At 40.6% G+C, this 25,214-nt stretch overlaps 1 protein-coding gene across 1 annotated transcript in view; it reads right to left on the reverse strand.

The window, feature by feature from the left end:
- foxk1 (forkhead box K1) overlaps positions 1-20,041 on the reverse strand; it is a 100,509-nt gene extending 80,468 nt beyond the window's left edge. The window contains exon 1 of the mRNA XM_080206399.1: positions 19,486-20,041. Within this exon, the coding sequence (XP_080062525.1) occupies positions 19,486-19,901 (416 nt within the window). The 5' untranslated portion in view covers positions 19,902-20,041. The remainder of the gene's footprint in view (positions 1-19,485) is intronic.
- Positions 20,042-25,214: the final 5,173 nt, after the last annotated feature.

Genomic DNA, 25,214 nt, shown 5'->3' on the forward strand with positions numbered 1-25,214 from the left:
ATCTACCTGAGAAAGTAGACAAGGCCTCAGTTTCACACCTCATCCTAAAGGCTAGAACCATATATCCTCAGTACTGAAATGTCAATTTAGGTATATTGCATGTTGAATCCAGCTGTCTACTGACTGTGGAGCAACGCTGGAATATATCTGAAATAAAACAGCATCATAGGCCTAGCATCGCCTATAGGGATACCAGCAAGTGAACACAAGAGCTTGGAATTTCCTGCATATTTATTCTCAGACACATCCATAATTCTGGAGCAAACCAATTACGTGGCTTAAAAGATCACTTACAGACAGACTTGGGAAATACATATGTAACTGAAATATGCCTGCAAGGTTCTTTGATTTTTTTATATCTTCCCATCAAGCCCATCCATTTAGTACCTCCCACAAAACTGTCCCCATCTAGTCTCAAACATGGGAATCCTCCAACTGAACTTATCCAGTGATCTAGCAATACTGTGACCAGATTTTCAGATGCTGCAGGAAATAGGTGATATTTAAATCTTTTCAATTGTAATGTTTTCAACTTTTATAGAAAAATTCTCATTGATTCCCTTATATGTTACAACAACCTTGAAGTTGCATTCACTTCTCTAGGGATCAACCCAAAGATATGCCACAGTCCTCAGGAATTCACTACTTTTCCCTCGATATTCCATCTAACATCCGAGATAAAATTTTATGGAGGGTTCTTCTATTAGTTTTTGGTCACGTAACCCTCATTTTTTTTTTACACAGATGTCACAACTGTGGATGCCCCAGCTCTTTCTACGGGTTGCCAGTAACTACCTTCCCACGGCTACTCAAGCTAATTCAGCTGACTTCTTTCTGTCACAAGACTCAAGAACCATTGTAGATTTTTTCCCACCAGCTGCAAGCTAGTGCAAACGTTCCAGTGGATTTTCCCGCATGAAATCCAAGCCGAGACAGAGTACCACCCTCGCTCTCCACGCAGTGAGCAAAGAAGATAGCGTTTCTCTGCTTAAAATGGAGGTCTAATTAACAAATCTTCTCCTGTTAACGCTCTCAATTTGGTGAATTGCAGTCTACACCACAGCAAAGTTGCAACCGGGTTAAGAAACCCACAGTCCAATTCTATGATGATCTGGCATACTTTGGAAAATGTAAATTAATTACTTTACACTCAACACAACTCTGATTCTGCAACCCATATAAATAACTTATTAATGGTGGTTACAATCCTTTCTCCAGAACTTCCAGCTCCATTACAAACCTAGGAGGCTGTTCAACATTTTTCATCATCAATTCTAACCTCATAAGATTAAAACAGATTAATGAACTCTAGGTTATTCAACCTACCTTTACATTAGAGGCTTAACCACGTTCCCTATTTATTGATAGTTATATTCTAAAACACAATTATGAACTATATATTCACCACACAATCTATATTTATTTTAAATTTGGGCGTATTCTAATAAAGGTTAGGTGAATACCCAAGTATGATATGCCAATAACAAAACTGGTCATACTTTTGGGGTCGTACTCAAGGCAGAAACTCAAATCAAAAGGGCCATGCCATAGATACACACACACACACACATATATATATATAAAAACAAATCAACAAGTTAGAAATATATAGCATTACTCTGGCAAAGAAGTTACTGTTCCAGAGAATGCAGAGTGTGCAAATAAAATTTCTAGTCACCTCCACGCTCAAAAACATGAGTTCGTTTGCCATCAGGAAAAGTAGAATCATAGAATCCCTAAAGTGCAGAAGCAGGCTATTTAGCCCTTCAAGCCTGCACTGATGACAACCACAACCAGGCCTTATCCCTCCAGTAATGCCCCTGACAGTATGGTCAATCTAGTATGGCCAATCTCCAGTTTCCTCCCACAGTCCAAAGATGTGTAGGTTAGGTGGTTTGGCCATGCTGAATTGCTCCTTATGGTCAGGGAGATTAGCAGAGTAAATACGTGGGGTTATGGGGATAGGACCTGGGTGGGATTGTTGTTGGTGCAGGCTTGATGGGCCAAATGGTCTCCTTCTATAAATGTAGAATTCTATGATTCAATCAACATAACCCACACATCTTTGAACTGTGGGAGAAAACCTGAGCACCCAGAGGAAACCCACACAGACATGGGGAGAACATGCAAACGCCACACAATCACTCAAGGCCAGAATCGAACTCAATTCCTGGAAGTGAGGCAGCAGTGCTACTGTGCCACCGTGCTGGCCAATATATCTCACATCCTGAAACAAAAAGTATATACTCAGGCACTGGATCATAATTTGCAGAAATATAAAACAGCACAAGGAAACAGCAATCGATATACAAGGCTTAAGTTGGTAGATGTGTACTTGATTTGGGCATGCTAAGACTATCAAAAGGCTACAGAATGATAGCATTACTGCTTTAATCCAGCACTGTGTAATTGCAGGCAGTTATATCTGTGGGCTGGGCTGGGCTGGGCAGAATGTTTAAACTTGCAAAACGAATAAAGGAAAAACAAGCACCCGCTCACCACAGAAATGATTGTGGCTGCGACACACACATTATATTGTGTTTGGAGTAAGTGACATACAAACATATTTAATTCTTTAAAGCACTTCAGACAAGGAAAATAATATAAGCAGGCTTTAGGAAAATATCAATGCTTTCTTCACACAGAAATGTAGATGACTACATTGTTCCACCAAACAGCATTTATTTGTGTGGTCTTTTCTTGATGTTACTGAACATTTTAATTTACAACCTCATACTATGCCTTTCAAAAAGTGAGACAATTCCAAAGAAACCAATGCCTCAAAATGTCCAGTGATCAAATATACAGCACACTCAGAGAATGCTGCTGGGAAAAAAAAAGTACTTGGCAGCATTGTGCAATGCTGGCGCTCTTAAAGTCAGATTTACACATTAAAGCAGGAAAACAAAAGGAGAATGCATTTACAGAATGAAGCCAATAGCTTGGTTTGTGCTACTGGCGTCCCTCGAGTTCAGTCCCCAATTTCTATCGTGTCATCATAAACAGGCATCCTCAAGGCACAGGAAAATAAGTAATTAAAACAAAATCTCCCTGGGAATGCAGCAGTCAGCTCTAAACCAATGCTGGCAACTCCCTGGTCCTAGGGTCATCCATCTGCCCCAGTCAAAACATGGCAGGGGTGGGGAGGTGGTGGTGGTAGGTGGACAAATTGTTACGACCGAAATGGAGCACAAAAATGATACTTTGAAACCTGCATCCTTGCAGGAAAAACACTACAGCAACCACTGGACATGCAAATTACTAGATGCAAAAGGTTTCCCTTAGTGTGATCAAAAAGGTTCAGCAACTTAGCGCATTAATTATGAACATTCAAGTAATGGTCATGGCATGAAGATTTGAATTCATTTTACTATATCAGTTTGTGTATAATTTCTTAAATGCAGTGCATTCCAACACAATCACCAACCCCAGGATATTATTACATGGACTGAACAATCAGCTGGATGCATAGCGGTCTGCCATAGAAACTAAACAGCTATTGCCTTTCTTCCACAAGATATTGCTACATGGATAATGCCTCCTGTGTAGTCCCCAATAAGAAAGCTCATATTGGTCTCAATTGTTCAGTGCACCAGAGCGCAGGTACAATAGAACATTAAATGGTTATGGCAATTCTATATTAATCACATTTTATGATTACAATGTGACAGTTCTATCAAGAGAACCACTGTAGTATTTACAAACTTATTGTACAATGCTACCTATTTCTGATTGTAATACACATTAGGCAGTGGCTTCTGCAGATTTTTCATGGTCAATATATTGTGACTGCTACAAACACTCAGCGCTTAAAGAATGGTAAAGATAAAGTAAGTAGAATGAAGCTTTACTGTTGGACAATAAATTAGCATGCAAACAGAGAGATCAGAGAGGTACAATGCAAGTCATGTACAATTTTCACCTGGTGCATATTCAAGCAATTGGTGTTCTGCATGCTAAGAAACATCTGATCAATTCATGTCCAAAGATCTATAGTGATCAATTAAAGAAGGTGGTCTTGTATTCCCATAGCCTGTCACTACTTCAGGACGTCCAAAACATTTTACTGCCAATGAAATGCTTTTGAAATGTATTCATTGATAAGATGTAGTGATTATAGCATTCCATTTGCAGACAGAAAGCAGGCACTTAAAAAGTGAAATAAATAGTAAATTATATGCTATAATACAGCACAAATTGGACAAAGTCACACACCAATTGGTTAAATTATATCTCGAGTAAGGTGTCCAATTTTGGTCAGCAAGAAATTAGGGACAGAGATAGTCTAGCCTTGGATGTACTGTGAAGAAAATTAGACATTGAACAAACCACTGGAGAAACATGGACTTCTCAACCTTGAAATTAGGCTATGAAACTAGCAAAAGATAAATTTAACTTATGTCAGAAATTTTTTTTTGCAGAGAGGCAGCACATGGACTGGACTTCCAATAAGACAAGAATTGTTAAAAAGGTACAGCTGGATGCTACGAACTCTACACACAAAGGAAATGGATAGAATAGCATCACATTTGTACCTATATTAACTTGAGGGCAAAGGGAGAAATTTTCAACAATGGCTGTGATGACTGAAGGTGTTTTTCTATAGTAAACGGCTACACTAGTGATTAAGTCTGTCCTTTCCTAGCAATTTTAAAATGTGGCTTTCATGTCAGCAACAATGTATATGAGCATTTATCAACTTTTCTTGACACAGTCAGCTTGAAAAAATTCAGTAAATTTAATCCAGAAATACCACCCACCAGCATAATTGGAAGCTAGTGGCCTAGGCATTTTTTAAACAAGTGGGATGTCAAAGGTCTTTAAAACCTACTCTTATTGATAGGAAGTCACTTCCTGGCGTAGCGAGAGGAAAGTTATAAGTTTGCACAGCCTAATTATTGCAACAAAATTCCAGGTTCAAAAAGCAATTGTTAATCTTGCATTTGAAACAAGATGCAAAATTGTAGAGTGACGAGTTAGATGTATCTCTGATATTACCTTTGGTTCAAAGTCACTGATTACTTACATATGGAGGACCTTGTGTCCCCTACCTCCCTACACACAACCACAATCTGCAATGCACTTTTACTACACACTAACTGTTAAATGACTGCATGCAAAAGAATCAAGGAACATGGGAATGGGGGTGAGAGCTGTGAATTGGAGATGAAGTTGACGATCACCTATCACTGAGGAGCCATATGGCCTACCTCTGATGTTACGACTTGTGTATCATGACAGTCTTTATTGCATGTTAGGATGCCACATGCTACCAGCCACATTCTGAAGGTAGGTTGAGATGCATTCCAGCAACACAAGCACAAAGACATTAAACTGGTTATTTTACATGAAATAACGAGTGAACAGAAGTTTCTCATCTATTGCCTACTGCTGCTTTTACTGTGAAAATCATCATACACAATAGAAACTATTGCCTCAGGAAACTCTGGTCCCACACAAAGGATAGTGAAAATCTGAAACTTATATTTTCAAGACTGAAGCTGAAAGATTGTTAGACAAGGGCATTGAGGGACAGGGATCAAAGATGGACAAGTTAAGTCGAGATACAAATCAGCCCTGATCTATTAAATGGCTGAAAAGTTTTAAGCAGCTATTCAGAATATCCAACTTCTGTTCATAAATCTCATACTTATCGAATGGTACTCCAACAATTTTTTTTAGTGACTGCAGTGTGTATTAAGTAGTTTTGCATCTAGCCCGGTCACTCGAGTCTCATAATGAAAGACTCCGATTAAAATCTGGTGACAAATCTTTCTCTCAGACGTGGATGGTGGATGACACAATAACTGGTCCCCAGAGAGAGGCCGACCACAAAATAGAATTGAGTTTTAGAAAAATTTTTTTAATATTTGATCAAAGGTCGTCATGGAATTACCACATTTACTGCCAATGGGCAAGCCACTCAATGGCAATTTTTGTTCCCTTGATTTCAGCAACCTTGAAGCATATTGAGAAAGATATTTAATTGCAGGCCTCGACTATCTATACAGAGGAACCATAATCCACAATGAATTATGACCAGTTATCAAATAACAAATCTAATTTAGGCAGGACAGGCAGAGGAGGATTTTTGAGTGTTGCGTAGAACCCAACATCTGGTACAAACTATTTTTATGCTTTAAGCAGCATTAATAAATTATCATTCTATTCATAACCTGATTATCCACAGAAAAAGAGACCTTGATTTTTCTTGAGATAAACATTCCAGCATGTCTGACACACAAACATACATAAAGTCAACCATCCCATTTGATTTTCGTGACTACTACAGTAGAAAGGCATCCACGTCAAACACAAATTTCACCCACAAAACAAACCAGGAACAGGCAACTGGATTCCATTTGAATTCTCAATTGTTTCAAGTTAGCTGTAGGCAAGATAGTTAAACATTCATTTGTTTAAAGTTTAGAATAATTTGCATACGCAAAATTAGAAATAGTTAGGTTAGCTGACAATGAATTACTAGCCGCCAATTTATGATCCACTACTGGCAAATTTGGCATTTGCCACAAGGACAACACCATTTCAGAACAGAAAAATCTGGAGATACAGCAAGGGTTTGTTGAAGTTACTGGAACGGATGATCAACTGCTTCCTTGGGTCCCAATCCAAACACTACCCCAATTAAGCAGGAGACTTGTTTCTCCTTGCTGGGGAATCTAGAACAAGCTTCAGGGTAAAGACACAATCATTTTAGATTGAGATGAGGAGAGCTTTCTTCATTCAAAGGGTTTTGAAACCTCGGCATTCTCTAACCAGGAGAGTTGTGGCTGGGCTATTATTGAATATATGTCAGGCTTAGATAGGCATTTTTGGTCTCAGTATCAGTGGATATCAGGAGTGGGCAGCAAAGTGGAGCTGAAGTCCAAGATCGGACATGATCATAGTGAATGGCAGAGCAGACTTTACGGGCCACGTGGTTTTCACCTGCTCCAAGATGCTCTTTCAGAGAATAATAGAATCCCTACAATGCAGAAAGAGGTCATAGAGCCTGCACCAACAATCCCACCTAGGCCCCTTAACCCCAGGTATTTTAACCTGCTAATCCCCCTGACACTAAGAGGCAATTTAGCATGGCCAATCAACCTAACCCTACACATCTTAGGAGTGTGGGAGAGAACAGGAGCACCCAGAGGAAATCAATGCAGAAACAGAGAGAATGTGCAAACTCTGCACTGTCACCGAAAGCCAGAACTGAACCTGGATCCTGGCATGGTGCAGAATCAATGAGTCAAATGGCCTCTTTTTGCACTACAAGGATTGCATGGTTCAACATAGAAAACTTAATTCTCCTGGAATTACAGAAAATAATATGTTCCTGTGCTAAAGCTTATCATAAAGCAGAATCTGAAACAAAGTGGAAATTATAACCATAGCACCGAATCCTGACGAAACCATTGCTCAAAACATTGTCAGTGCGATGATCAAGAAACACAGGAAGAGAGGTCATCCAGCCTGCTGTATCACTCAATTCAATCATGGTTGACCTAGATCTTAACTCCACCCATCCTCCCCAACCTCAACGACTTTTTGTGATAACCAGTGGTACCCATTTGTGAAGATCTGTTAACTTTTCATCCTTCTCCCTCTCTGATGGCTTCAAAAAGGACTGAAATAGCAATCCTGCACTGAAGCTTATTTGTAAGAAGAAAGCAAAATGCATCTCTAGCTCAAGCACAACTTCAAAGCATACATCCTAAAAGATAAATCAGATGGTTACATTTAAATTGAATGACTTGGCCTCCACTTGTGAGCAAATTAGCCAACATCAACACACACACACACACACACCAAAAAAGAGAAAATTTTTTTTTTATTTATCACAACCGTAGTCCTCAAGTTATACTGCTGTGAACAGCAGGAATCTCGCAGTTACCATCAACTGTATTAGTTCAATGTAAAAATGCCCACAGTGAGGCTGCCAACTCTTGTTCCTTTGAAATCATTCATTCAATTGATCTTAAAATTGTGCATCTTACTTTTCAAATTGTATTCTACATATAAATAGAATATAAATGAATTTACAGACTCCCCAACTCTGTGGCCCACTGTAGAGCAACATTAACAAAAGTTTGAGTGCAACAGCCTAATCTTTCAGATCACAGAATCATTATGATCATTAGCTGGTAAGAACGTGGGAATCTTTCACATAAGGAGCTACAGCAGTCAATTTGTGCACAGCAAGATTTCCAAATAAGTTAGTAATCCATTTCTGGTGATGTTGATATTCCATGCTGTTCTCCAAACAGTACCCTGGGTGGCATGGTGGCACAGTTGTTAGCACTGTTGCCCCACAACGTCAATGACCCAGGTTCAATTCCCAGCTTGAGTAACAGCCTCTGCAGAGTCTGCACATTCTCTCTGTGCCTGCAATGGGTTTCCTCCCACAGTCCGAAAGACATGTTGGTAGGTGCACTTGCCATGCCAAATTCTTCCTCCGTGTACCTGACCAGATGCTGGAGTGTGGCGTATAGGGGATTTTTCACAGTAACTTCATTGCACTGTTAGTGTACTCGTGACCAATAAACTTAACTTGGGAAATTTCAGACACCACAGCCAAGAGCTCAATTTAACATTTCATCCAAAAACACAGCACCCTGACAATGCAACACCCACTTTGTACTGCACAAACCCATGCTTAAACTCAATAGCAATACATGTTTCTCTCTTGGCCTTTACATTCATCCAGATATATTAGAGAATAGATGCAATGAAAATCTAAAATCTGTAACCCATTCACATCCCTTCAGTTTTTTTAAAAACAGAGCTACTATCTTTCACTATTAACTTCACTACTGCCTTTTCACTCAATGATGTAACTGTTTTTGAAGTGCTGACTGATGAAGCTTGTTTTGTGGTATACTTTGGGGGGAGTTGAACACTTCAATTTGTACCATTTCCAAAAGGCTGTCTGTCTGGAAGTGAAAAAGCATTGGCCATGCCAATGCCACAATTTCCATAGCGCCAGCAATAACTATTCACCACATGAACATTCAACGTTTTATTGCTTGAAACAAATTTAAAACAAAAAGACACAAAAGTCGAATCATTTAAATTTAAAGTTTATTTGTGTCACCAGTAGGCTTACATTAACATTGCCAATAAGTTACTGTGAAAACCTCCTAGTGGCCACACTCTACACCTATTCAGGTGCACTGAGGGAGAATTTAGCATGGTCAATGGCACCTAACCAGCATACCTTTTGATTGAGGGGGGAAACCGGAGCACCCAGAGGAAACTCACGCAGTCACCCAAGCTGAGCACTGAACCTGGGTCCCTGGTACTGTGAGGCAGCAGTGCTAACCATTGTGCCACAGTGCTGCCCCATTTTTGTACAGCCATCCTGAGCGTTTTTTTAAAAAGGTTCTTGTAACGCACAGACAGCAGATTACCCTCAGCTCAGAATCAACATGACTGGTGCTATAAAAATGCCTTATATTTAAATATTCAAACAATTTACCTTCAACTAGAAATACATCCCAAGTCAATTCACTGAAACAAAAGTCAATGTCAAGCCAAAGGAGCAATATTAACAGGAATAACTATAAGCGTGGTTAAAGGAGTAGGTTTTATGCTAGTCTTAAAAGGAAAGAGAACTGGAGATGCCGAGAGGTGTAGGGAGGAAGTTCCTGATAATAGGGCCTAGATGGTTACAGACATGGCCACCTTTGCCAGGGTGAAAACACTTGGGGGAATGTGGGAGAAAAACAGAGCTCTCAGGGTTGCAGACAAAAGGAGTTACTTTGAAGTGCAGTGACTAATGCTAAGTAGAAGAACCCTTCTAAGTCACATATAATCCTGATTTGGTGCTGTATTGCTGTTCCTTCACTAACAGAAGATCAGAACCCTGGAATTCCCTTGGCTCAAAATTGTGGAACTTCCTCCCCTAACAGCACTGGTTGTACCTACATGGCATGGGCTGTACTGGAGTGGCACACCAATATCTCTCAGGCAATTTGGAATGGGCAATAAATGCTGGCCTAGCCAGTTACACTGACATCCCATGAAAGAACTTTAACAAATGCATCAGGTGTTTTGTAAACAAAATCTCACAATCACCAACGCAATAAAGAATCAGTTATTTTTTTGAGTACAGCAATGAGAACCCTGATTCTTCTTGGATTAGTGGCCATAAATTTTTCACTATCAGTCTGAACCAGTGAAATGGGCAAAAAGGGAACTGATTTCACATCTCAGAAGAGGTCAGTTTCTTCAGTTTAGCAGTGAATTATCAGTTCAGATTATCAGCTCAAGACTCTGATGTGAGACTCAGACCCACACAAGTCACTGATACAGTGGCAAGCTTGTTACCAAAATGATACAACACACTGCCTTGTGGTCACTTTCTCAAAAAGTGGCTTTAAATTTAACTTGCATTTGAATCAGATCCAAAATATGAATTTTCTCCCCTCTGAAACATTTCTGATGGTCTCTCCCACCCTTCTCAAATTATAAAATAAAACAAAAATCAGGAAATGCTTAGTACAGTAACAACTTTCCTTCTACACAGGCAATACGGCAGGTTGAAAACCTATCCGTTTTCACAACGCGGTTTCTGGTCGAATTCCGTGACAAAACATGAAGAATTAATCATATTGGCATGGGGACTGCAGTCACATATAACCCAGGCTAGACAGGGATAAGAGATTCTGTTGAAAGTTTATTGGCCAGAAATTTGAACTTGTTTCTCTCTTCACAGATACACTCAATCCTTTGAGTATTTCTAGCACTTCGTTTACATTTCAGATTTCCAACAACTGCAGTATTTTGTTTGTGATTAGTGAAGTAAATGAGCTGCCTAAATTGGGAGGGAGGACTGACCAAAGACAAGATTATACCATAGTTGCATATTAACAGTTCTAGAGCAACAATATGCGGGCAAGGCTATCAGTTGACTCATGGTTACTTTAGTTTTGTCTGCATCTACCTCTTCCTTTTTTCCCCAAAAACACACATCCCCTGCTACTAATCAAACTTGTATACAACAAGAAATACAATTCCCAAAACTAAAAATTTTATTTATTTTTCCAATCTCTTTAGGTTAAATGCAGAAGTTTTTTGTGTCAAAAAACAAATCACCAGATTTAATTAGTTCCCCTCTTAACTGAGACTGGGAAGTAGGAGACAGTGAGATTAGCTGTTACAAATGTGACAGGCATTGGTCTTGCAAGTCTGACCAGAATTTGGAAGTCTCAAGCCAGTTTTTAAGTAAGCATTAATTCACAGTACAAAACTGTAAGACTGTCCAACGTTTGGCATTATGATTGGTAACTCCCCAGGATTGTTCGCATAAAAATTGTCACATGGTACAATGTGCAGGGCATGGCAAATATACATGAACAGAGTATATGATATTGACACAGAGAGTATAACAGAAGTGTTTTCTCCCCCAACATTAGCATCCCTCATACCAAACTTCACAGAATAATAGACAGGTTATCCTGACTTCCATCTTCAATGGAGTGTATGGAATTGGTTCCCCCCAGAGATGCTCGTTACTCGGCAAGAGAATTTTCCCACGTATTGATGCAACACCTGCATGTCTGCACAGAAATATTGATCAATATTCTTATAATTGTAGAGCTTTAAAGCTTAAGTTTAGATCACTGATGAAACAGCAATGATCTCTCAAAAACAAGAGTAATAGTAAAACACTGCAATAAAAAAAATCTCCACATTGTCAGCAGAATTCAAGAAAGATCCTCAGCTGGCATTCTGATTTTTCTATCTTCTACAGACAGGTCATGTGGTTTGGTAGCCACGATGAAGATCTGTGTCTAGGAGTAAGGCAAAGGGAAAGGTTGCAGAGAGAGGCTTATACCATTCAAAGAAACATTTTGCCAGTGGATGAAATTCTTAGCACCTACAGAAATACATAATTGAAATGACCGTCCTTTCGGGGCGGGGGGGGGGGGGGATGCACCATTACACCATAGTCAAGACTTCAAAATATTGCATATAAAAGGCAGTAAATGCATAATCTGAAGACTCAAACTTCAAGCCTTGTTCAATAGGCCAGAGCAAACCCCAGTCTGATTAGACACAAAATAACTGGAATTCAAGCTGCTCCAGTCTTGCTTTGCAAGATGACTTATAAATGATTTCACACAGCAAGAATCGAGTACTTCACATTCCCACTTCGCATCTGACCACAACATAGGCATGTCTAGCCCTGCTCTGGCCTTACCACACATCAGTTTTAAATCCCTTCTCCTGAACCTGGCTGAAATGGCAATTATTAAACAGGGAGACCAAACGTGCTCTTTAAGCACAACGGCTATCACAGCCAAATCAAATTCTCTCAGCATCTCCATACTTCTGGCAGAGGTTACTGGATAGATTAGGAAAAAGATCTTTAGTCAATGTTTCCTTCCTTAATCCAAGGCACTGAAACCAATTATACTGCCATTCCTGCTGAGATCAGTACCAAGTAAGGATGAAAGAAGAATGAAGGTGCTTTTCATTACCTCATATCCCCAAAAAAATTTCACAGCCAATTAAGCTGGAAGTAATGACTATAGTAACATGGCAAGGACAGCAGCACAGTTGTCCAGAGCCGAGATCTCACAGGCAGCAAGCAACTATCACTAGATCACATATTTTAAGAACACTGGTGGAAAGATAAATATTGATCATGACACCTGGGGAACTCTCCTGCTATTCTTTAAATAGTGCCACAGAAAGTTTATGTTTCATTTGAAAGTCAGCAGCACAGATAGTACAGCACTGCCGAAGTACTGCATCACTGCGTCAACCTAGATTGCGTGCTCAAGTAACTGGAGTTGGGCTTGAATCCGTCTCACCGTTTAACATAGGTGAAAGTGCTCCCAATGGGCTCAGGCTGAAACTTCAACCCAAGGTCTCCCTGGTCTGCGGTGTGAACATGCTGCACGCTGGGGCAGCCTCACTACATGTTCAAAATGTACTAAATTCATTTGCTGCTAGTTAAGAGGCAGAGCAACAGAAGTTACTAGCTGTACCCAGTTACATGTCAAACACAGGAGAAGCAAGAAAACTTCCCCATTCAAATCACTGTGTCAAAATTATTCAAAAGGCAAAAGCTGAGAACAGAAAAAGCTAACAAAGGACATACATTACAGTGTACACCCTGGCATTACAACACAGAACAAAATAGTACACTTGGGCTTAGGTATTTCTGCAAAAAGAAATCAAGACACTGGAAAAGGGGGAGAATATGACAAGGTAATATGAAATATCACAGTTTTTAATTAAATGGATAGGCTCCAGGATTTCAGGTCATTTACTTTGGAAAACACAGGCTTTGGAAGAGTTACAATTTTAAAATGGTGAAGGATACAATTTGGTTAAATAGTTTATTTGAAATAAACAGGAATGGTGAGACTGGGACCCATCCTCACAATACCCATCGGCAGAGTCAGATGCCCAGAAGTATTTTTTGCCATGGCGTTCCCCCCAGAATAATCTTCGAAAAGAAACCGGTTGACACAGCCCTCTAGGCAACAACTCTACAAGTCTGTGAGAAGAGGGAATTTTGAAGAGGCAAAATTACCACTTCAGCAACTACACTTGATTGGCTGTAAAGCACTTTTGAGACATCCTAAGCTTGTGACAAGCACTATATTAATTACAAGTTCCCTTCTTTCTGAAGGGTGTAGTCTGCTGGAACCTCCTGAACTTGCTCGATTGCCTTGGCATGGAAGGGGAGGGGTGGGGGTCGGAATGGGGGTCCAGGAAGGATTTGTTGCAATGTATGTTTTTCTGAACCAGCTAAAGGATTAAGGGAGAAGATTTAATTTTTTTCTTCCACATAATTTTTTAAGGGATGGTGTTGAGAGTGGAATCCAGAAAGCTTTCAAAAAGGAAAAATGGATCAATGTGTGAAAAAGAAAACTGGGCAGAGAAAGGAATTAAAGTAGACTGGCTTTCAGAGAGTTGGCGCAGGTGCAGTGGGCTAATAGCTGTCCTTTAGTTCAGTAAGTCTTTGATTCCATGATTCTTGATGCCTGTTCAGAACTACACTCAAAAATATTAGACAGCCAACTGAAACTCTGATTTTTAACAAATGTAGATAGGCAAGATGGGAGAACTTTATACAGCTCCTTGCACCATAGTGGAAGCACTAAGAACACTCAATAAATACATTTATCAAGCATCCTGACCACAACACATTCAAAGCAGCATGACGTTCAGTGTACCTTTGCTCCTATAAGCAGTATTTCAAGAAAAAAAGTGAAACCCCTTCCACTACTAATGGATCTAAAACAAGGGGACATAATCTTAAAAGTGGAGTCATTGTGTTAGGATTGAAATCAAAAAAACATTTTCCCTTTCACAATGTGTAATGAAAATCTGGAATTCTCACCAGAGATGGTTACGGGTGCTAGGTTCATTGAAACTTAAGATGGAAATCAATAGATTTCATTAAGTAAGGATATCAAGGTATTGGGAGAAAAATCAGGTGTTAAGGCCCACAGCATTCATGGTCTAATAGAACGATGGAACTCGGGTGGAGCAGCTGAATGGCCCACTCTGTTTCTGTATTCCTGACGGTAGCATTCAAACAATGGAACTATCAAACTGTTGTGCTTCAGATGAAAAAGCTGAATAAACTTACTGAGCATTAAATCTCTTGGATCACATTTACAGTATGGTCTGTCAGTATGTAAAAAAACTGTGAAACCATATTTTCAATTGCACATCGGTATTTTCTTTTAAACATCAACAGTAGATAACCCACATGCAATAAAGTTCAACTGAACACACAAATTTTACAGCGTATTAAACAAAATGCCACAGTAACAATGAAAACATGAATGTAGAAAATAGCTGGAAGCATACCCAACACTTTACACATTTTGATGCCTTTTTTTAACACTCCAAATGCATTAGAACATTAAAACATCAGTCATCCATAATTCTCCACATAGACCATCACAAAGTGTATCCATTACAAGGAGACATGGAAGAATGCATTTTATCTCTGATGGCATGAGACAAGCATACACGTACTAATAATAATTTTCAATCAGTACTGACATTTATGATATAATGTATTCATTCACCAGAACACAGTAGTTCCATTTGAACCGCAACATTACATCTTCACACATAACTTATGCAATTACCATTAATTAACCAGGAATAGGATTGTGACAACATGACAAAAAGAAACCAAGTGCAATCTCTTAAGTCTGCAATCCACCACCAGTCCCAAATTACCTGTTAATATGAGTGAATATCTGGGATGACAAATTGATGCAAGCTGAAACCTCACTGGAATACATTTTCTCAGTTCTGTCAAAAGGTCATTGACCAGAAATATTATCTGTTTCTCTCTCTGCAGATGCTATGCTGTCTGACCCGGGTATTTCCAGTAGTTTCTGTTTTTACCTCAATACAGTACCGATAGATCAACTACCAAAATCAGAATATGACACCCAAGCTTCTCAGTCTTAACTATTCTTATTTATTGATTTCACAATATGAAATTTGTGGGCCTGAGGGTTTCAAACTGGTGTTATTGACTGTTGGTGTAGTTGCAAACGAAAGGAAGCATTAAATTAAGCATTAATGTGACCCATTTCATGCATTTGCAATGCACCTACATGGCCCACAAAGAATGAAAGCCTTAACCCTGCCACAAACCACAACACTGTTTGAACCTAGAGACTATCTAGAGATACTCAATCTGTTTTTAAAAAAAAAAGCATCATGGAGGTGAACCCAATTACTCTCATGTTCCTTCCCAGTCTCTTCAGTTCAATCCTTCACAAAATGCAGCTCATCCAAAACAACATATGAACAATAAAGGATGGGAACAAAGTCCAATTTCCCCCACATTCACCAAGGTGCCATCCTTTCTATGCAACATATCTATATCTCTGCCCTTTTCCTCTAATGCTCCACGTGTGACTTAGTAGCAATTTCATAAGTGGGTATTATCACACGTCAGCACAAGATTCCCCCCCCCTTCCAGGCAGGGTCTGCATGAATTCCTTGATAAAATGTTGATTCAAGATTTTATTTGGTGGGGTTATCATAATTTGAGAGTTAAATATTACACATGTACTTCACAAGACAATATGCCCAACTAAACTGATCAAATAATTTAGGGTCAGCAAATTAGAATGCAGCGTTTACAATCTATTAAAAATGTGAATCTTTCACATTTGCATCTTAAAAATGTCGATTAATGATATTTGTATATTCCTTTATCCACTGTTTTACCCCATGTGGGCAGTACATTGGTTAGCATTGCTGCCTCACAGCGCCAGGGACCATCAAGTGACTGATGGTGTGGAGTTTGCACATTCTCCCTGTGTCAGCATGGGTTTCCTCTGGATGCTCCAGTTTCCTTCCACAGTCTGAAGATGTGCGGGTTAGGTTGATTGGCCAAAATCAATCGTCCCTTAGTGTTAGGAGGCAAGGCAAATATGCGAGGTCAGTATTGTCTCAATGTGCCAAATGGTCTCTCTCTGCACTGCAGGGATTCTATGATTCTAGGTGATCACCCATTAATTTTACATGGATAAGCATCTCAGTTAATACCACTAAGAGGCTGTTACATGAATTAGTTAATAACTAGTCTATTATCAACACAGAAATTTTGGTCTCAAAATGAATCACTCATACAATAGTAACTCTTCAGTACAATAACTTCCATAAAGCCTTATGACCCAAGTCTCGGGTCAGCTACCCATATCACCATGCTCTCATGTTACAGGCCATCCAGAGTAAGGATCTTCATCTCCATTAATGAAAACTGAATTCTCTCAATATGTTTCAGTACCTGCTGCTAAAAATTTGAACATACATTTGCTTCAAAAAAGAAATTGTGCATCCTTTTTCACACATGCTACTATGACCTTATTTCTCCGTATTTTGTACAAATCCACGTTACTGATGCATACAACAAAGGATTCAGAACTGTGACAATCATTGGTTGTTGATCATTAATTTCCAAGAACTAGCCAGCGAATAACGTCATGTTTTCTAGAATTAGCAGAAACTAAAACTAGACAAATGGGCAACATAAAGAAAATGTCAACTATTTAAATTCAGGATGTTGGTATCTCTGGCATGGCTGACATTTCTTGTTCACCCCTAACTCTCCTGTTGTAGAGATAAGATTTCTACTGCAGTTTGCAGTCAGACAGCAATGAAGGCAGCTACGCAAGTCATTTGAAGAAAATGTGGAGATACATAAATCTGACTGAAAAAATTGAAAGGGCCAATTTTGGGAGAAAGAGGTTTGTATATTCTTTTTAAAAAAAGGGCGTAGCAATCTAAGTAACAGTAAGCACTGGAACATTAACCTTTGGCACCAGAGAATAATGATCTCATCTCTTTTCCAGAGATCACTGTTCTTCTTGATGCACTCCAGGACCTGGCAAGTAAAGTATCGACTATGGGGGGAAAAAAAGGAAGCTATAACAAAAAATGGATCCTCATCAGGATAATCTTGCAAGTTTCCTGAAAACCATATGAGTATGACATGCACAGAACGCCACCTGCTCATTCCAATAAACACAAGAGATGCACATGTGAAGAATCTGTAAAGAAATAAGATGGAAGCACAGGGGCATTCTTACAGGTATACTGTTAAAACAGGAAGCTTTCATTGTTCCAATTGTAAAGACACCAATAAACACAAATGCAATCTTTAAAAAATTACATACTTATATGTACAAAATTTTAAAAATCCAATACAGCTTATTCTAATACAGCTTATTTATTAAGAGCAGTATTACGTGCACGTCAGTATAAATTCAACACATGTAGTCAAAGCAACCAAGATCGAGAAGGGAAAGTCCCACGATCAAATTCTGAGAAATGAACTATTTTCAGAAATATTTCACTTCTCAGTAAATGGAAACGTAGTGGATTCCAGTGAAACCCTAAATAGGATTCTAATGGGAGGAGGATACCAACAAAGGTGAGTTAAAAGCCCAGAAGTTTTACACCCATTTTATTAGTGGATTCACTGACAGGTAATCTTTCTAAGTGGCACTGCTAACAACTTATATATGATCTAAACAACCCATCTTTAGAGATGAGGTTACAATATAGCCTCATTTTAAAAACAAAGCATAGTGCTCCTTCAATTTACTGAGGAGTCACATTAAACTGTAATAACAAAATGCCACTCCAGCAGGTTTAAATCACAATTAAAAGAAATGTTCTTTTCTCTCAGAAAGGAAAAAAATCCATCGATGTTGCTTCAACCAGTACAGGTCATTAGAATTACACTTCCTCTTAGCAGCAAGTGATGACACATTTGATTAGTTGGTAGATCACCAATAAGTCTATTCTCCAGTCATCATTCCTAAACAATGTGTTTTTATTACAAGGAACTGGATCTTTAAGAACATGAGTTTTTACCAGCAATTCCTAGCTATTAATTTAGCATTACAGTTTGTCCCATGTTCTTTTGTCAGTTTTGGCTGAGTGGTATTATGTTCGGGTCAGAAGGTTGCAGATTCAAACCTGTCTCAGTTGGAGAACACTCCAGTGCTTTGCTGAGGGAGCACTGTATTCTCAGAGGCGCTGTCTCCCCTCTTAGGTGGGTAGAAAAAGGTCTCATAGTCATATTAGAAGAACTGAGAAATTTCCCCAGTGTCTGAGCTAATATTTACCCCTCAACCAATGCCACTAAAAACAGATTATCTGGTTATTTTTATCTCGTTGCTGTGTGCAAATTGGCAGCATAACAGACTATGTTAAAAGTTGTTCACAACCTGAGCAGTATTTCAGGAGGTCCAGAGTTCATGAAAAGCATTATATAAATGCAAGTTTATTTTCCCCTCCCAGAACGGAGAGGGTTGAAACTGCTTCTGTTGTTTAAACCTGTTAACTTCATTCAGTACGTACACACACCCACAAAAGTCGGCACTCAAAACCTATAAATATTTACAAGTCACTATGAGATTTTCTTACAGGAAAAGATAAATTCGATTCATGTTTAAAGCAATTTATAATTCCACTGGAAACTGGTTTGCTTTTCATTGATACACATACGAGCCAGAGGTACTGAATATTTCATTTGGCTGCTATGCAGCATTTGCTGACGAGCTTCTGTAATAAATCATTCCATGTTGCATGCAGCCCTTTGAAGAGTGAAGGGTCATGCGAGCAAGACCTACTCAGTGAGTTAACATTATTAAAAAAAAATTCAAAATCACGTCTAATCAATATAATAAAATAGAATGATTGTAATTTCTCAGGGCAATGTAGAAAACTGTTATTTTTATTGAGCTCCATGTGTGGATTTCTCCTCCCAGACACAGACCTGCTCCCTCCCCCTTTCTCCAAACTTGGCTCTGACACGCTGTCTGCTCGCTGTGTTTACATTAAGGGTTTGGGGCCTACTCGCCAGGTGGAAGCCTGGCACCTCGAGTTATCGGCTAGCCGGATGACGCACCCACCAAGCCCGGCTTCGCCTCCAACTCCACCCCGGCGTAGGCCTCATTTTTTTTAACTCACTGTCGGGGCAGCAGCAGCGGCGGGGCACCCCTCCTCTGGAAGGCTCCGTCCACGAAAACGCCGTTCTTGCCGAGGCACTTCAGGTAGAAGTGCGGCTCCTGGAAGGTGATCTGCAGGTGGCGGCGGGAGATGAAGCTCGAGTGGCCCATGTTCACGTCCACTGGGCCCTGGCTCGAGTTGCGGCCGATGGTCACCGACTCCTGCCGCATCAAGTACTCGAAATCCCGGCCCTCGAGCTTGGCGATGGCGGCGTCGGGCGGGGCCTGCGGGTCGAGGCCCAGCTCCCAGCGCACGGCGCCGCTCTTGAGCTGAGCGCTCAGCCGGCTGGGGCTGCAAGGGGCCGATTTGAGAGCCAGCAGCGCCCGGGCGCCCGTGTCATCGCCTTCGCTGTCGGAGGGGAAGAGGGCAGCCTGCATGGCGCGACAGGAGGAGGAGGGAGAGGGAGAGAGAGAGAGAGAGAGCCGGGCTCCGGGGAAAGGCAGCTTCCAGAGCCTGACACTCGCTATCCGCCGCCACGCACAGCCTCCGGTCGGCGGCTGAGCAGCGCCCAATGCCTCCAGTTAGCGAGAAGTCATAACAAGCAGGGGGGAGGGGAGGGAGACAGAGAGAAAACCCGGAGCGGAATCCTCTCCAACACACACACAGCAACTGGGAGCAGCACCGAGCCTGCTCCACCCGCTAATAGACAGTGACTGATCTGACAGTAAACTTCTCTCTACCCGAAAGACCTGCTGCTGAGGGTGCACTGGCCATGCTAAATTCTCCCTCAGTGTACCCGAACAGGCGCCGGAATGTGACGACTGGAGGATTTTCACAGTAACTTCATTGCAGTGTTAATGTCAGCCTGCAATCTTTACTACCTCCCAATCCCCCCAACCTTCCTCTACTCCCCCAACCCCCTGTTTACACCCTTACCCCTGTTTACACCCTCTACCACCCTCTTTCCCCCAACCCCACTCTAGCCCCCACTGCCTTCTACCTCCTAATCATCCTCTACCCCCCACCCCCACCCACTGGCTTTGAACCTGAAACTTTCGATGTGTTGGTTCAGAGCATTCATACTGTGTTCTATGGAATTATATTGGATATTTGTGGTTATGTTGCTTCTTGAACAAGATAAAGAAAAGTTCATTTATATATCATTTACAAATGTATGTTCATAAATTAGGAGCAGGAGTAGGCCATTTTGCTCCCTCTAGGCTGCACTGTCATTCAATAAGATCATGACTAATCTGATATCTTCACAACTGCAGGAAGTCCCAAAGCACTTTACAGAGGGTGAGGTACTTTTGTAGAGCGGTCACTGCTGCCATGTAAGAAGCCAAACTGAACACAACACCTTCCAATATAAACTGTTTTAATGGTGTTGGCTCAGAGATAAATATTGTCTGGGGAGAACTGCCCAACTCTGTTAGGCCAGACAAGGACTTGGTTTAACGCCTCCCTCTGAAGAGGACACAGCCTACAGTGCAGCATTCCCTCAGTACAAGCATCAACCAAGCCTTAGTGCTGAAATCTCTGGGTTTGGGCTTAAACCCACACCATCTATCTGACTCAGAGGTGAGAGTGTTACCCACTGAGTCACATCCCGCATTAATTGATGGGGTGGCACGGTGGCCCAATGATTAGCACTACTGTCCTGTTCAATTCCTGGCTTGGGTCGCTGTCTGTGCGGAGTCTGCACGTTCTCACCGTGTCTGCGTGGGTTTCCTTTGGGTGGTCCGGTTTCCTCCCATAGTCCAAAAGACGTGCTGGTTAGGTGGATTGGCCATACTAAATTCTCCCTTAGTGTATCTGAACAGACGCTGGAGTGTGGAGACTAGGGGATTTTCACAGTAACTTTGCTTCAGTGTTGATGTAAGCCTACTTGTGCCACTAATAAAACAGAGATCCTAATGCTCACAATATTAATAATCATAAGTCATCATGGAGAGCAGGGACCAAATTCAAATAAATTGAATTTTCAAATCAACACACATTCCCCATGCACAGATGGGTGGCTTTCATACTAATTCTTAAAGATGTATCATAATAAATATTTAATATTTGAAACGTGAAAACTTTTGAAAAGATTGTGGTAGTTTTGGTTCTGCCAGCTAACAGTTTAACAGCATTTTAAACTATTACTAAAATAGCTTTAAACTGTAATATTAAACTAGTGACCACGACACTAATCCCCTGTTTAATGCAGTACAGTATTAGCGATACGTTCATTTCCATCCGCAGAAACCTCTTACTCCTGGCTCAAATATCAGCAGCCACATTAGGAGTGTTTACATGACACTATCAAGCTCCGGTTTCTTGGTATTGAAATGATGATCATTGAAACGCCACAATTCTCCACATCAAAATGATCAGGAAACAATACCATTTATTTGTGTTTGCTTTCCTGCAACACTTACACCATGATCTCTCAGTGCTGTATTTTGCTCCCATTTTATTCTCTGGCTTCCTCGCTGTCTTGAAAGATGTGTTCAAAGGTGCTGTTCTTTTTATATCACTGGCATTTCTACAGATTGGTTGATATTCTCATACAAACACTCACCACTCAGACTCCAACAGGAGTAACGGCCACTGTCGTAACGTACCACTGAAAGGGCAGCCAGATCTGAGGAATCATACTCCATTCAGGAGTCAGCACCCCCAAACAAGGAGGGTAAGGAAGAATGTTGGCTAGGGAAAGATAACATGTAGTTCTTTTTTTAAGGTTAACTAACTGAAAATGAAGCAGTTGCTGTATGGTTGGTGTCAGAAATGGACAGGATGAATTATAGGCTGACACGCGGGGAGTGAAATTGATCCTAGGTATAAATCTACACCAAGGTTTTACAGAGAAATTGTCCACCAGGCCAAGAGGTTGACTACATTATCCAGTTCCCAAAGTTCCAGTGGTCTAACATACAAAATGGCCAAAATCAGCATGGATATGCATTGCAGAGCAAAGAGATTTGGGAATCATAGAATCCCTACAATGAAGATTTTCTGACAGTGCAGTATTGCTCTGACCAAGACTGCAAGAATCTACAAAGGGTTGTGAATGTAGTTCAGTCCGTCATACAAACCAGCCTCCCATCTACTCACTCCATCTACACTTCCCACTGTCTCAGAAAAGCAGCCAGCATAATCAAGGACCCCATGTGCCTCGGGCATGCTCTCTTCCACCTTCTTCCATCAGGAAAGATAGAAAAGTCTGACATCACTTTACAATCAACTTAAGAACAGCTTCTTCCCAGCTGTCATCAGACTTTTGCATGGTCCTATCACACATTAATCTGATCTTTCTCTTCACCCTATCGGTAACAGCAACACTATATTCTGCAACCTATCCTTTCCTTCTCCTCTATGTACTGTATGAATGGTATGCTTTGTTTGTAACAGTTCACAAGAAACAATACTTTTCCCTATATCCCAATGCATGTGACACTAAAATAAATCAATTCAATTCAGGAGACCATTTGGCCCACTGAGCTTGCACCAACAATAAACCCACACAGGCCCTATCCCCATAACCCCATGTATTTACCCTGCTAGTTCCTCTGAGTAATCCAAGTACACCAACCATTAAAAGCCAGTAGACCGGTGCAAAAAGCAATCAGAATGGTTCATGAAATGATGCCTTTTATCTCAATGTCTCTGGAATGCAGAAGGGAGAAATTATATTTCAGTTCTACAAAGCCTTGCTGAGACCCCACCTGGAACACCAGGTTCAGTTTGGGCACCATGTCTCTGAAAGGATATATTAAAGGAATACAGCATAGTAATCCTAGATGTATCCGTATGGTGCAGGCACCTACCACTCACATGACTTGACCAGGTGGATGTAGAAAGGATGTGCCCTGTTGTGAAATTATTTGGAACTAGGGCTCACTGTTTAAAAGTAAAGAGTCATCCATTTAAAACAGAGGTGAGGAACAATCTTTTCTCTCAAAGAACAAAATTCTACCGCCCCACCCACCACAGAATGAGCGAGGGCCAGACAATAGAAATATCCATTGACCTCGGGCAGGATTTTCTGGTCTCAGGTCAAGTGAGGCCATAAAATCCCGCCCAAAGAGTCATGATCTTTGGAACTCTCTTCCTCAAAAGGCATTGGAAGCAAAGTCTTTGAATATTGTTTAAGGCAGAGCTAGGTAGCTTCTGAATAAGCAAAGAGGTGAAAGGTTACTGGGGGTAGACAAGAATGTGGAGTTGAGGCCAAAGTAAGATGAGCCATGACCTAATTGAAATGGTGGAGCAGGCTTGAGGGGGCCAAGTGGCCTATTCCTGCATCTGATTGGTATGTAAACCAGTGGACTTCTCCTGACCTGAGAACATTGGCATTTGCTCTGGAATGCAACCAGGCACCAATGACTTTTCAACCATTTATATCCTATGGTGTGGCTGGTGGTCAGTAATAGAATCATACAACTCACAAGGAGTTGGCTTATTGTGCCTATTTAGTTTCTGTAAAAAAAGCTATCAAATTAGACCCACTCTTCCTCATAGCCTTGCACATTTTACAATTCTCCTTTGAAAGTTAGTATTGAATCTGCTTCTATGACATTTTCAGGTAGTGTATTCCGGATCTTAACAAGTCACTGTGTAAATAAATGTCTCCTCATCTCCCCTCCATCCATTTGCTAATTATGTTAAATCCATGTCCTCTGGTTACTAATGTTTAATCAGAACAATACCATAGCATGTGCCGCTATGTAAAACTACAAAGTCTAATTGCAGTAAATTAGTCCGGAGGTCTATTATGAGCCTGTTTCCTCTTAAGCACATCCTCCAGTCAATTTGTGGTTAATTGCTCCTCTGTAGATTGGGTAGCTGTTTCTGAAACTCTGGCACATTCCCAAGGTCATACATACTAACAGGAAGCATTCTTTCTTTCCCCTTTTGTTGCTGGCTGCTTGGCCAATGTAACCAAGCGTGACGTCTGCAGTGTGACATCTGCAAAGTGTTTGAATGCTCTCAAAACTTACATAGACAGCCATACATAGATCATATGCAGTATAAAAAGAAGCTACATTAGGGCGCATGAAAATAAACCACTTGTGACAGCTAGGCTGTAACTTGTTATTAAGCCTGATGTCATTTGATGTAATTCTTTATGCCCTGCCCTATCCGCTACAATAAACTCCACTTAAGGAAACTGCACTGGTTAGAATGTATTCACTGTAAAATTGATCTTTGTTGCATGACTTTCTGTGCACTGAAACTGACATTTTTTAAGAAAGAGAAAACGGTGCACTTGGAAACGGTTGTCATGGTTACACCTCACACGTCCTAGAATGTGCCTACCTTCAGAATTCTGTGGTCATCCTCAATTCTGTAGGTCGAATGTTCCTGATTGTGTCAAAACAGAACTTGGAATCATATATTAGAACAATGGGTGATCAGTTTTGGGGCTGCCTTAAGCCCTTTAGAAAATGTGGAATAACTGTACATTATTTACACTTAACAAAGTTTGGCTTGTAGGATTTCTGTTGCAGTAATTTATTGCATCTATTGTTCTGTCCCTATTGTGGTTACTTTATTGTCGATTTCCGGCGTGTATTTATCTGTGTTAATCCTTCATGTGACAAACCTATCACCTTTAAGGTTACTTCTGAGGTTCTCTCTCTGGCTGATTTTCAAACTATGCGCACCACCAGCTGTGGGTTTCCTCCGGGTGCTCCGGTTTCCTTCCACAGTCCAAAGATGTGCAGGTTAGATAGATTGGGCATGCTAAGTTGCTCCTTAGTGTA

Source organism: Carcharhinus amblyrhynchos, chromosome 18 (assembly GCF_965287045.1).
Source record: "Carcharhinus amblyrhynchos chromosome 18, sCarAmb.v2.hapA, whole genome shotgun sequence".
Classification (NCBI taxonomy): Eukaryota; Metazoa; Chordata; class Chondrichthyes; order Carcharhiniformes; family Carcharhinidae; genus Carcharhinus; species Carcharhinus amblyrhynchos.